The 15,511-nt window shown below is 37.3% G+C and overlaps 1 protein-coding gene across 2 annotated transcripts in view; it reads left to right on the forward strand.

Moving 5' to 3' along the window:
* Positions 1–15,511, forward strand: part of LOC120335128 (nuclear factor 1 A-type-like) — a 98,097-nt gene that overhangs the window by 51,288 nt on the left and 31,298 nt on the right. The window contains exons 1-3 of one of the 2 annotated variants that reach the window (XM_078113589.1): positions 12,593–13,799; positions 14,176–14,346; positions 14,831–15,007. In XM_078113589.1, the coding sequence (XP_077969715.1) occupies positions 12,651–13,799; positions 14,176–14,346; positions 14,831–15,007 (1,497 nt within the window). In that variant the 5' untranslated portion in view covers positions 12,593–12,650. Of the gene's footprint in view, positions 1–12,592; positions 13,800–14,175; positions 14,347–14,830; positions 15,008–15,511 lie in introns of those variants that run through there. The other variant, XM_078113598.1, reaches the window with a different exon arrangement.

A 15,511-nucleotide genomic window follows, 5' to 3' on the forward strand; every position in this document is an offset into this window, starting at 1 on the left:
GATGATAGAATATAACCATTATCATTGTATAGATAGGGTGTCCATAAAGTCTTAAATTTTTTTTAAATTGCAAAGGGAAATTATCGATACCATATATTGTATTGGCTGTCACAGATGTATTCAATAAAGTAAAAATACTTTACCAATTTCTAGATTAAAAAACAACAAACCTGGGTAAGATATATGGAGAACTGATTCCATAGGAAAATTGAAATAGTAAAGAAACTTCATGGACACCCTGTACATAAGTCATCTTGAATTTTTTTGTTATTGCATAACCATTTTGTTGAGGGAGATGAACATAATATTTAGGTTTGGATTAACTTATGGGTATTTTTCTGACGTCATTTATTATGACGTCATCATTTTTTGAATGTCCTAAATGTGTGTGATCTTGCACTTATTTATAATTTGCCTAACCTTTGTTGGAGGGTTATGAACATAATTTTTAGGTTAGGGTTAACTTATGGGAGTTTTTCTAACCTCATTTCGTATGACGTCATTATTTTTGAAGAGTTTTCTGATTCTGTTTCTTTTGTGCAACTGAGCTTCGTTGTAATGATGTTTTTCAAATTTTCTGATTAGCGCCATCCGGTCCGCTGCCACAACCAAACTAAAACCAAATTTGATGTTTTAACTAAAAAATAGCTCAAGGAATTTGTTGAGATTGCAATTACATTTAGTTTTAGCACGAGGCTTATTGTTTTTCACATTTACTTTTGTAAATCTGTAAATATTATTCATAAAATGTAATTTATTACGTCACACTAGTCTAAGTGGACAAATTTTCAGTCCTGGTCTAAAAACTCTGCCCACCCTTGTTCTAATCTATTCAAACTAAGAATAAACAAAACAAAAAATATCAGAAAATCAGTAGTTACTACATCGCTATGAATACTATGTTTTAAATGCTCGGAATCCGCGAGAAAAAATGATTCTTCCGTCGGCGGCAAGGCGGTTGTCGTAACCGGCGTAAGCTCGTTATTTTTCTATGCTTTTGCGCTGGTGAATATTTTTGCACATAATGCAAGGATGGCGTAGCAAGAGTAAAGATGACCGTTCTAAGGGATTCGAGAGTCCTGCTGCAACCCTGGCACAAATGCATTTTTGTAACGTTTCGAATGATCGGTGTCAGACTTCTTTTAAAAAAAAAGTTCATAGTTTAATTAGGAAATTACTTAGAATAGTCGTCTTTAATTTTGCTACAGCATCCTACGATGCATTCATTATACGATTCCAATAGCGTGGAAGAAATAGCTGGCCCTGCGGTAAGTTAATACATAGAAATTAGAATACGTTTATGTATTGTGATCTTTTTTTTTTCCTCATTGCCTTTATGAAGTTGTTCTGCATAGACCAGAGGCAAGGTTTTCGGACCAGGCGTCAGTATGGCGTGCTATGTAAGTATTAGTAGAAAATTACATTTTATGAACAGTATCCACAGTGCTACAAAAGCAAAAGTGAAAAACAATAAGCACCGTGCCAAAACGAATGAATTTAATCGCAATCTTAACAAATTCCTTGAGCTATTTTTTTACCTAAAACATCAAAATTTGGTTTTAGTTTAGTTGTGGCAGCATCAGGCGGGCCAGATTGAATTACTTAAAGGCCGTTTTTGGCCCGCGGGATATTGTCAAGTATATAACTCGTATGCTTTTCCCTATTATTTATGTAGCAATATACACATACGCCTACCTATAATGAGAGTAACTATATCTATCACATGAAAAGTGCATTTTATTTCTATACGTTGGCTACTGAATCATATATGTATAGACATCTGGAACGTTGCCTGAACTTTTTCTTACCAGTTGTGACGTTTTAATATGCTGTGACTGCAGCAATACATTGTTCATATCTTTCCAATGCTGATGTGAATCATTGCATTTACAAATATATTCTACTTGGCCACGTCACATTAAAAATCGCTGATTCACTATTTATAAAAAATGATGATTCACGAACGAATTTGTTCACGATGAATAAAAAGTTGGCGCGCGAAGATGTGTATTAGAAGGCTAAATGAGTTGTGAAATGATATTTCACCGCTCTATTGGATGTCAATCAAATTTGTGAAACTACAAGCTTAGACACGGAATATAAATATATTGCAAGGGCGTATCCAGGATTTTTCCGAGGGCGTCTAAAATTTCTTATTTTCCAAATCATACCGTAACAGCTATAACGGGGCCGGAATACGGAATTTTCAAGAGTATTGCAGGTCGGAAAAGCATTTCAAGTTTCGAAAAATTAATATATATGCATAATACTGAGTTCTATCACATTTTAAAAGGAGGTAGGGAGCGATGGATATGGTGACCGTACATTTGAACCCATGTACATTTGAACTCATGCGTATATCCACGGGTTCAATCTATATGCGGGTGCTAAAACCCATGGGTTAGGGTTAGTATGGGTTCAACTATCCGTGGAACAAAAAAAATTCCATAGGTGCAACAGCATACAGGTGCAATTGTCATGGGTTCAAATGTACGTGGGTTCAAATGTAATGGAACCGATGGATATATATGCGCTGGGTTTCTGGGCACAGAATATGCATACCGATCGTTTTGTTACAGTTTTGCAAAGTTTTTTTGTTTTCACTCCTACACGACTAATTTTACGGTTCTTTGTACGTCTGTAACCAAATCCGCAAAAAACTGAGAGTTCTACAAACTGTACTCGGTTTATACACATGGTTTTAGTACAAAAGAACTTGCTTATAGAATAGATCGTACGCGTTTCTCCGTAACTAATTTTGCCATTCCCTGTACGTCTGTAGCCAAAGCCGACCATGGTTAAAGTCGGAGTCAAAATATTATCAACTCGATAGTCGGATATCCGGTTGACTCAAGGATAACAAACTTTACTCCGTGTTATATATGTATTGTGATATTACACAGAGGCGCAAAATAGTACACATAGAAGTACGCTCCAGAAGTATGTGCACCAAGATGGCGAACACCGAAACGTCGTATGTGTACCAGCAGGTTAGGCCCTAATTTTATTCCAATTTTCCTTATTTTAGTTTTATTACGAATTCGGGGAATAGCCAAGTGACTCCTGTAGTAGTTGTACCTTAAATTACGGCCTAACCCTAACCTGGTACACATACGACGTTTCGGTGTCTGCCAACTTGGTGCACAAACTTCTGAAGCGCCTCGTGTTGGAATAATTGTTGTGCAAAAACGCTTTCTTCGCATCCAATTTCGTCTTTTCATGTACACCTGTATCCAAATCTTGCACAATGCAAGATCTACAAACTTGATATCCGGAACCAGAATCCACAAACCAATAGCAGAAACAGAATTAGACAACCAACTCAAGTTTCAAATTTAGCCAAGCTTAAGCTTTGGTTAAAGTCGGAGTCTAAATTTTATTACCCTGGGAGTCGGATATCCGGATAACTGAGTGAATATATTTTCTATTGGTATTGCTAACGCCAAAGTAATTGCATTTTGTATTTTGCTAATTTGGGTTATAGTCGGAGTCAAAAAATTGATATTTTGGGTCCGGATTCGGATATCTGAATACCTCGAAAACAGAGTAAGAATGTACTTTTCAACCTTTGCCCAGTCCCGTCCCCATCACATCTATCGACGCTAATCAGTTGCAGACGATTAGTAATAAACAATATGCGTATTTATGTTATGACTGTTATCTGTGGACGTCAGTGTGCAATGAATAACGTCTTAGAGTTGGATTATAAGAAGCAGTTCCGTTTTCCATCCTGTCACAGCGCGTTAGTTGTTCCGAGAAGATATAGCTAGGTAAACTTTGTCAAGCGCTTCGACTGTGGTGGCTTTGTTTTTATTTTTATTTATTTACTTTTTTTTACTACACTTTTACTGAGGTAAAGTACTTGGAGTATGAGAGCCGTTTGATTTTCATTTTCCTCATTTGTATATTTTTGGTGATGGGGAAGCGGGTGCGTTTGAAAAAGCAGGAGGGCTTCTTGTTTTCAAGTTAATGGCAACAACTGACTCAAAGTCTGGAAGCGTGACATTTTTGTTAACCGTTCAATATCGTTAACCGTTGGCTCTATTTTTTACATGTCAACTTTACAGAAAACTTTTTAATTTTACCATGAGCTAAGTATTTCGTCAATCACCCACCAATTTTACTTTCTAATTTCTTGTTGTTTCGCAAAGCGAGATAAAAAGCGTAGATATTCCAAGCCGAGAAAAGCTAGAGAAACGCTTCGTAACATTCCGCAAATTAAATCGTTTATACACGAAAACAAGCCAATGTATCGCATTGACTTAGTGTGTAATATATTACAGAACTTTTTCTAGACATAATTCCACGTTAACTTGGCCAATTTTCTTTACAATGCGTTTAGGAACGCGGGGCTTGACCAGCTGTGCTTACACTATCGCCAGTAATTCCCGGCATCTCTATGATTATCAGTAGAGACTACGCGAAACTGACTCCCAATCCTTCCTCAATGCGGTAGTGTGGGAGTGTGCATACTGCGGGTCAAATGCGGCCCGCGGAGAAATGCCAATTTTTAACGGTGTTCTGTCCGCGAAACAAGTATTCAATTTAGTTTAATCTGGTACGTGCAAGTAATCCAAACTCCATTGCGTTTCAAAAACTATGTCTATATGCCACGGCCCGCGGTTTAACCCAGTTATTTTATCTAACCCTTCTGTATTAAAGTTTGCACACTCCTGGGATAGCGGATCCGTATGATGCTGTAGCATGAGTAAACATGACTATTCTATGCAATTCAAGAGTCCTACTGCGCATGAATACAAATATATAGTGTACAGAAAAATTTAAAAGTATTTCTATGATTACTTGCGCTAATGATTTGGTTTTATCCTTCTTCTATTCTTTTGTGCCGATGGATCCGTATGCTTATAATGCAAGGAGAAAAATAAGGATAACTATCTTACTTGTAAATTATTAGGATATATTGGATGTACTTTTCCGCGGCGCAATTTAATGTTATTTTGGGCAAATTTTCGTCAAAGGAAATGTATCATGAATTAGAAAAGTTTGGCATTGGCATGCAAAACTTGTTGCATTATCCCAGTAATTTGCAACGCTTCAGGGACTTATTATAAAGCCTTATTTGAAAATTCGACGCTTCAAAAGTATTTGTACCAATATGGAGGTAACTGATTTTGTTCGTCTATTTAACATCAAGTTGTGTAAAAGAGCTGAAACCGATGGGCATGGGTATATTCACTTCGCTAACACAGACAGTCCCCGAGCTCGTAATGAAACTAAATAAAAATCGGAATAAACTTATGGCCAAACTCTAACCTGGTACACATACTACGGGAACACCGAAAATTGTAATGCACCAACACTCGTATGAAACTTTTACTTCAAAATTCCATCCGAATTGTCAAAGTTTTTAAAAGCATTCGATTTGAACTCAAATCATTTTTGCTACTTCGCTACCAACATGATTTTTTCTATTTTAAATCCACTTCAAACGTTTCCCAGGGATAATCTTTAAAAGTTATGGACGGCCCTAACTTGACAGACTTTAAAAAATTTCTGGATTAAATCTCAATTCTCTTGTGGTCGAAAAACACTTAACGAAGAAACACGGCTTAATTGCACGGGATAGGAAACCACACCCGCCATTTTGTATTGTCTAGCTGGATACCGATGGAGTCGGAGGAATTTATATTCGGACCCGGATAAAGAATCCGGTTAACAAAAATAGACTCAGTCGGAGTCAGGAAAATTTCTATTCGGATACGGATTATTATATCGACTTCGACTATTAATTCCGGGCTTAGAAAAATAACTAGGCGTTTGAAATATCTCCGGTTCCGGACTACGACTCCAAATAAGGTTCCGATTTCGGTCTTGATCAATTAACTCCGACCGGACTCCGGGTTCAAAAAAACAATTGACTCCAAGTTCAACTTCGGAATGAATAACAAAAATTTTAAAATGTTTCCAATATCATTAAGATTTGTAAAATATTATGTAATAACAAAAAATTAAATGTAAATTTTTTTTTGCAATTTTGGGAGTGGACATTCATTTTAGAATTTTGTTTTAAAAATGTCTCAAATAAATTTTTAATAATAAAATAGTGAACAACTACAGACCCGAAACTCCGGTCCAAGGCTGCGATGCAAAATAAAGTGTCATCCCGCGAAAATTTTATTTGCAACCTAAATGATTACAATGAGTTTTCTTTTTTAGAATTCTCGTTTAATTTTAGTCGAGTTGTTATACGTCAATTTGCGTAAAAGTCTGCGTGTATCGTACGTAAATGCGTGACCGTATTTTGCGTCAGAATAAATGGATAATTAATTGTCTTTCCAAAGAAACATAGAACGATAGGAAATACGTCGAATTAGGTTGCGAAATAGAGTAATAACAAGAAAAGATAAATTGATTTAAGAGACTAAATGTTACTTTAGAGCAGGGGTGGGCATTTATTTTTCTGAGTGGGCCATTACAGGTACTAGACTTAGTTACTGGCAGGAGGCTTAAAATTTAGTATGAAAAAATATTTATAAAAACAGTTTATGTACAAGAGCTAGACTAACGCTTATATAATAATAAGAAGCACGTGTAACAATCAGGGTCATTGTGACGAGAGGGAGGAATAAAGAAATAAAAAAATGCAAAGTGAGGAATATTTAAACGCTCGAATTTTTTTTTGGGGGGGGGAAGAGGGGGGAGGGGTCAAATATGAATATTAGAAAACGACATGGCTCATTGTACAAAGACTATGATAAATTTTAGAATTTGAATGAAGATCAAAACAATATAAGGTATCGATAAATTTGCTTTGCAATTTTGAAAAATTTTAGGACTTTATGGACATATTAGTATTTTATTTATTGGTCAAGTTGCGCAAAACAGTCTTGGAACAATTATACTCTTATTTTCTCTGTAAAATATTCCACCGAGACAAAATTCAACCATAAACTATATTTTGAAGTTATTCATAATTAATTCTTTGCATAATGGCATATTTTTCGACTTTTTCCAGAATTTTGGGGTGAATTTTTCGGGACACCATGCAAAAAATAGGATACTCCCAGAGTATGTGAACCAAGATGGCGTACACTGGGATGTAGTATGTGCACCCGGTTAGGGTTAGGCCATAATTTCAGGTACAAATACTAAGGAGGTCACTTAGCTAGTCTCCAAACTCGTAATAGAACTAAAATAAGAAAAATCGGAATAAATTTATAGCCTAACCCTAACCTGGTACACATACTACGTGTCCGCCATCTTGGTTTGCATACTTCGGAGTACCAAAAATAGTACACTCTTCTATACGGTTGACTAATTATTGGCCAATGAGCACAGGAACTCCATACATATCACTGCCTGCTTATGCAGAGACTTGTTCTGAGAGTTGAGCGCCTCCCAATTCAAAGTTTTTTATTTTTATATTCTAAGTTCTCGACCCGACAATCGAGTTGAGATTAGTTTACAGTACTTGTGACGCGACAATTAGGCGCCGGCGACGAACTTGACCCTTGACATTGGTGCTTATTGGTATCGAGAGCTTGTGATCCTATCATACTTGGCACAATGATAAATAGAGTCTATATCGTGGAATTTATCATCGGGACATCTATGGTGGTTTGTACTTTATTGATACTTCAACTTTGTGTAGAGGGGGGGTCACGGACGCGTGTATAGGGAGAGATTAGCGCTAGAATTGTCATTTGAATATGAATTCGTTAAAGATTAGGGCAGTTTTCATGAATTATGTCGACTTAAGTTGTGCAGGGAAGCATAGCTGGACAGAATGTGGTTTGTGAGGTCGGGCTACTTTTGTGCAATCAAGCATTACTGGCCAGCATAATTATAATATTGTATAGTCAAAGATTAGCGTTGGATAAGTTTTCATGAGACGAAAGATTTCTTAAAGCTGGTTTTTGTGAGTTACTCGAGTTGATTGAAAAAAGCTCTGAGTTGTGCAATGAAGCGTGACTGGACAGAATAATTATGAAATTGTGTTATCAGAGATCAGCGGTGAATTGAAATTATTTGGCGATGAACAGTTATTTTAATTGCTATAACGTAGCTTCTTGGACAGAATCTTATTTAGAGCGAATTCCGTCGTATATACAAAATGAAATGTAACTTCCGGGGCATCGTTGGTTTAGGTCAAAGGTTATAAATGAGGCCCTGTACTCCAGATAATGGTATATATCTAAAGTTATTGCATTGCTAGCTGTTAAAGCAAAACAAACCACTGTTGTAAGTGCGGGCTCTTTAGTCGATCTGCAGTCGAAACCAATTTGTTATTTCATCGCAATATCCAGGATTGACTTCAAGCTTTACCAGACTCGGGTTATAGATTTCGCGTCGTTTTTTATATATGTATCATACTTATGCCATTCTTCAAAATGCAACAACACTTGAGCTACCTATAGTGTGATAACAATGTTTTCATATAAATGTATTTAAGCCAGCATTGAGCGGTTTAGCTATATAGTACACGGTTAGCCATTATTTGGATTTAAAATCTCAGGAAGTGTGACGACATCTTAGTAACTTTGAAGTCATATTACTGAATACTGACGTTATATTACTAAATGAGTCCACCTCCAATCAGAATAAAATAAAACAAATCAGAAAATTAGATATCGGTACAGAAACTAGAATAGAAAATATCGTGGCATTTTTTTCTCTATAACGTACTCGATTCTTTCTTACCTTGTACGCTCTTGATACGTGTGCAGTATGATGACACTTTGAGCATTTTTGAGGGCGTATTTGGAATAGGGGTTTGTGATTAATTCGAAATGGGAAGTGTGACGGTAGCTGAGTGTTAGGTTAAGTTTTCGCCACTGAAAAAGACGAATCAGAAAATTAATGGCGGACCATAACAGGACGTTTACCTTGCATAACTTCCATAATTTTACAATGATTGTTCAAATATGCATACAACTGCTTTCTCTGTTAGAGTTGAACTATGCATATCTGAGGAAATTCGTCAGCCGTAACGTTATAAAAATATATTCGTGGTAATGTGCAGCAAGACTCTTGAATCACTTAGAATAACAGGATATTTGTAAAATCAGTAATTTAAAGACTTGAAGTACAGATCTGGGAGTTAAAATAACACAATTAATTAAATGTCCCAAACGTTTCTCCGGTATCTCATTGTCTTTCCAAATATATTGTATGCTGCCACATATGCGGGGTCGTGTCAAAATTTCCTGCTGTCCGGGGTGAGATTCTGATAATGCTGCCCCTTATACCTAACTTCAAAAATAATTTGGGGGATAAACAAATTATAGATGTTGTTATAGATAGGAATGAATAAATTGAAGGTCAAGTAAGAGTGAATTTGTGTATTATCAATATTTAAATCATCAAACTAAACAACAAACTTACCCCAATAACGTGCTGCCTGGGCGGCTTCCTCTATGCCCCCTCTACGTGCTGCACATGTGTTACTTTGATGTTTTACGATTTAAACTAATTTTGACGTTTTTTGTGTGTTTTCATGCTTTGTGTTTGTCTCGTGTGCTTGAAATTATTTTGTACGATGTGCGAGTCAGGATAGGGTTTTTATGTTCACCTCGGGGGAGAGGAAAGCCGATAGGACAGCTTAATCATGTGGCGAACGATGTCCTCTCGTCCGGCTACCAGTCTATGTCGGGTATTAGATTAGGTAGGCAATTAATTATTTTCAAATGCATGGGTTTTGCATAAATTATCTCGTTGGTTTAATTTTATTATAGACTCTAGGTTTTTACACCTTCTCCGAATTTCCGTCCTGCGGGCTGCCAATGATTGTATCAAAGCGAAATGTAAAATGAATTTTTCTTGTTTATCGCTTTCAATTTTATTATCTTGAGTTGGGCAGGTAAATTTATAGTGACGACATAAATCATGTTGCAGTAAAATGAAGCAATGTACCGTGATGTCATAATCAATCATATAATGTCGTCACGTTTTGTCGGACATGTGTCGTCTGCTAAGGACGCTCATTTGTGATCGAACAATTGAAATGCTTTATGTTGTCACAAGTGGTGTTTGTGTAAAGTTAAGAGCCCTCGTGTTCGGTTATTAGGCGGAGTTCCGTCTGCCGTGAAGCTACCAAATTTATCAGAATTTGTTAATTGAAGCGTGACGGAACAGAATAATCTAGCCCAAATGTACAAGTGCCGATGCTGCTATTTTTCTTGCGTTCATTATATCTCGGTTTAGGTTCAAATCATATATGATCTTACTAAGGTAGATCAGCCCAACATGCTCATAGTATAGAAATGAACTAGAACTTATTATTGGATAGTTTTAACATTCAACATAACAGTCCTGGACTGGCATTCGCATAAGAGAACACTGTTCGCTATATGATCAAGTCGTCATTGGCTTTCTTCTTTACCTATATAAATGAATGTTCGATATATATCCGGTGATTGCAATGCCTTAACTGTTACATTGTTCAGAATTCTTTTAATTAATTGTTGTGTTCTAATTTGATATATTTGGCAGTAAAGAATGTTATTGGAATCGAAACGAACTTCTAGATCTTTTTGTTATGTTGTTGTTGTTAGTGTTCTTTTTCTGTGGGCCTATATCTGACTCATTTTCACATTGAAATTTTTTGTGATGACGCCTTCAAAATTAATTATTTGTAGCGGTTCTGCGACCTCTCTCATGCTACGCAAGAGTCAAACGCTTTTCGATTGTTGATTAACGGTCGTTGTTATCTAGTGGTTACTAGGGAAGACTGCGGTACCGGTAGTCTAATGTGATTGCATACCTGTGTCCACATACTTAAGCATTGCTGTCTTGTTAAAAGGTTAAAATTTAAATAAAAGACATCAATTCTCATTTCCCGTGTTTTTTTCAAATAATTTTAATCGTAATTATTTCGTTTGAGCCACTTTTTTAACATCTATGTGCCAGGTTCTCCATTTTTCATTAATTATCTAAAAAATTTGAATTAAAAAGTTATATTTTCGTTTTTATTTATCCATCGATTAAAAAATTACCCGACGTGTAGTATTGATCGAAGCCTTTGTGTCTCGTCTGGAATTATCCTGGATAATTAAAACTCAGTTTCGATCGATTAAGAAATTTTTAAATTCTCAGTTTTGTTTCTAATTTCTCGCATTATTTTAAATCTAAGGTTTCAAGAAAAATATTTTTCAAGATTAAATTTTCGATAATATTATTCAGGACGACGGACGTCTACACCTTAGGACATAAGGACAGGAGTGTTCAACCTTCAATACAGGAGTGCCAGATACAAATAAGTGGGTGAAACCGCGGGCCGCACTTTTATTCAACATAGGCTTTCTAGTAGTTGCAGGCACAAATTTTTTAAATGTTAATCTAATGACATGCGCTGTTCGCTTCGCACAAGCTAACTGTTAGGGCATTATGACGTCATAGGCATGGATAATTGGACTAAGGTATATCTTTGCGACGCAAAGGGATCGGAATTACTTGCACGTACCAGATTAAACTAAATTAAAAACTCGTATTGCGGGTCGCACACCATTTAAAATTGGCGCTCCTCCGCGGGCTGCGCTATTTTTTCTTGTGAGCCGCTTTTGGCCCGCGGGATACAGTTTGCACATCCGCACCACTGCCTTAAAATAATCTTGCTGTTCTTGTTGTTAAGATTGTCATTGTTGTGAGAAATCATTTTTTCAAATACTAAAACTAAACTAAAATACCCATAGATTGGGTAATATCTAATTTGCCTAAATTTCGAGTCTCAGTATATCAATAAGTCTGTCCGAATCAGTTTTACCATAAAGTTTGCATTTTATGACTGCTGTGATATGATACCTATGATTTTCTGATTTTGTTAGTTTACGAAGTATCAGTAATTAAAAACTGGCGAGGTTGGCGGGCCATGTAAGTGGGACGTAATTATCCGGATTCGCATGGCCTGAGTTTTCAATCGAAATTTTGCTTTTAGTTCAATTTGCTTTTATATAATTGATAACACTTTTATATGATCTTTAATTTTCAAATATTTGATTATTGTTCCCTTGTTGTTAATTTAACTAAACTCATCTTCTGAAGCATCAGTTAGTGGCTTTTAACTCTTTTATCGGTATCATTTAGGCTAGAGTAGAACTTACTTTAGTAAATTGTACTTTTCTTTCAATTACTTTTTGTGTATTTCGTCCGATTTGGTGTGCTTGCGTTATAAATCGCCGTTTGCTCAATGTTCTCACGTTTAAGAAAGGAGTCGGTCGAGGCAATGCTTTCTGTAGGAAATCCGAGTTCTTGCTTCGAAAAAACTAGATAAATGCTTTAAAGTAGCGATTTCAAACTGTAACGCGCTCCAAAAGGTGGCGTAGACAATTGCTGAGAGGACGTGAAGCTAATTAAAAATAAAAATATTTGTTTGACTTGATCTTGTTGCCGTATTTTGGATATTTACATTTCTTTATTTGGTTTTTACGTTCCATCTACGCATTTTCAACGTGTTTTTGTATGAAACATACTTTCGCCTTACTATCTGTTATTTGTAGCTTATCGTTGACTAATTATTTTTGGGGTGAGGCGCAAAATTTGACAAATTCTAAAAAGGCGTGACTCAATAAGTTTGAGAATCACTGCTTTATGGTACACAATACTTCGTTACATTTTATTTATTCTCCACAGATTTTTGTTCCAAATTTTTCTTAAAAATCGCCATAGACTCCTAATGTTTACTTTAATGTGGTATGACACATGATTTCTCGATATTTGGAAACACAGCGGACCACTCAGCAATATTGCAGTCTGAAATCCGGCCGTTACGGATACCTTTAGCGGATAGACTTAGTATAACTGGTAGACGGAGTTCACTTCCAACCGGATCTACTGCATATAACCGGATTACAACAAGACAATCGGATAGAGGTTACGGATTTCCGGATTTTCCGGATAGTCACAACCAAACAATCGATCTGGCTTCCGCAGTATCGTACCGGACTCAGTCATCACAATACCACACGGGGCAGCAGCAATATTTTCATAACCCCAACCCGGAAACGGGGGTCGTTTTTCAGGATCCATCCACATTAGCGGGGTATACATCTTACCCGCTGGGGCAGAACGCATTTACAAGGGGTTTGAAAGCCCAACATGAAAATTTAAAGAGGAGTTACAGCACAGGAAGTTCGGAAACTTCGCGTTTTTTTACTTCTGGGCCTGCGCCACATACCGGGAGCAATATTGATCGTTGGGGCCGCACGGACCCCACTTTGGCGTTCCGGGAACGGGGACATTGCGCTTCTGTTGACGAAAGCGTGCTGAGTGCCGCTGAGCGTCGCCAGAGACTTCGTAACCAGCACAGCGAGGGGGGACTAACGGCAGACGACATTGCTTTTCTTGGTAGCCAGCAGTACCACACCCCCCAAAATCCCCAATTTTTGTCCTCCCACCATCACACACAATTACTTCAAAACATTGTTGGGAGTATCGGAAATTTCGCTACTTCGGGGAATTTCCCCTCCCCGACTACAGCATCTCTAGCTCCCCCTACAGGGGGCGGGTCTACAGCCGCAAACTTAAGTGTAGCAGCTGTGGCGGCAGCGGCGCAAAGATACCCGCAGTTATTAGCGGGACCGGCTGCAGCGGCGTTAGCAGCGGGAATTGGGTCTTCATCTTCCCCTAGAACTAATCTCACAGACCCCGGGGTCCTGGAAGTTGCTACATTGTCCCAATTCCAACACAAACAGCCCCAACAAGGGTATTCCCGCCCCGGGGAAGAGTTTGTTCACCCCTCGCTGCATTACCACCGGCACAACAGTGCTGCAGGTATAAGCCCCAACACTGCGGCAGCAATGCTAGCCTACGACACACCGCCCTACAGCTTCTGCTCTATCCAGGTGATGCATAACATCAAAATATATAAATATCCATTTTTCAATTTGGTACCCGTAATACATTTATATTTTCGTAAAAAAGTGCCTGTTTCGGCCGATTCATTTCTGATCAAAATTAAACAAGCTCGCAACCCAACGTCACTTGAGACGTGACTCGATTTGACTCTTGACTCGATTTTACTCGGAGTCCAGAGATCAAAAATGATTAGGAGAACAATGTTTATATTGCATCCTCTCTTTTGGCAAGTCATATTAAAATGAAAATTCACTTGATTTATTGTATGTATACCTGGTATAATGTGCCAGATTGTGACTCGTACATGGACAAAATCAGGGGCAAAATACAAAGCCCTTAAAATTCCATAATTTCCTATTTCAGGACGAATTTCACCCGTTTATCGAGGCGCTCCTCCCCCACGTGAAAAGTTTTGCTTACACTTGGTTCAACCTGCAAGCTAGGAAAAGAAAATATTTCAAAAAACATGAGAAACGAATGAATTCCGAGGAAGAGAGGGCAGTGAAAGAGGAATTATTGCATGAAAAACCAGAAGTGAGTTTTCCTTCACGCGATTTTTCACTCAAAACGAGATTCTGTGAAGGCAGCCACTGGTATCCAGTGTTTCGTACTACTTTTAAAATTTGCTATTGCTGAGTTGTTGACGGTGTTGAAATTAACCCTCAATCTTGAACCCGGAAGTGTAAACCTAAACCCGGAAATAGAGGCTCTACCCGAAAAATAGAAATGAATTCAATTTTTGATTTTTCTAATTTGCTATTGCTGAGTTGTTGATGGTGTAAATATTAACCCTGAACCCTAATTTAATCTTGAACCCGGAACTGTGAACCCAACCCGGAAATACAATCGCGATACCTAAAATATTTAGTGGGTCATATTTTTGTTTTCAATTTACTTACTCTGCATTGTTACCGTGTTCAAATATACGTGTGTGAGCTCAAAACCAGAAAGTCTTTGGGAATAAATTTATAAAACATACTTCCATTGCACATAGAAATTGAATACTTTCCTTATAAAGGTTCAACAGAAATGGGCGTCACGGCTTCTTGCAAAACTTCGGAAAGATATTCGACCCGAATTCAGGGAGGATTTTGTCCTGTCAATCACCGGAAAGAAACCGGTTTGTTGTATTTTGTCCAACCCGGACCAGAAAGGAAAAATCCGGAGAATAGATTGCCTGCGACAAGCGGACAAGGTATTCATTTTTTTGAGTGGTAGGAGGTAATTAAATTAAATTTGGGGAGTGAGTAGCAGAGAATTGTTTGGGCGGTTTTGGTAATGATTCGAATTTTTTGGTTTCGGAATTTCTTGGAGGTGAGAGGTGTATTGAGGGAATTCTGAGAATAAATTGCCTGAAACAAACAGACAAGATGGGATTGGAATTTTAGGAGTAATGCCAAAATTTTAATTTATTTGGGGGAATTGGGTTTAAACATTAAAACATGTTTCGTTAACATGTATATGCATTTTTTTCTGAACATGTATTTTGTATCCATCTTCCAATATCAGGGACGTGTAATATTTTTCGTCGGCTGGCCATCTAACTAACTTTAGAAATCTAGCAGGCCATACAAATATATTAGTTTTTCATGAGAGCAATGAATTACAAAAATTTGCACAATGAAAAAACTATGGCTTAGCCTTACAGTAATGAAATACACCGGGCAAAACGGCAAAATATATTTAACGCAACGACAAA

Source organism: Styela clava, chromosome 1 (genome assembly GCF_964204865.1).
Source record: "Styela clava chromosome 1, kaStyClav1.hap1.2, whole genome shotgun sequence".
Taxonomy (NCBI): Eukaryota; Metazoa; Chordata; class Ascidiacea; order Stolidobranchia; family Styelidae; genus Styela; species Styela clava.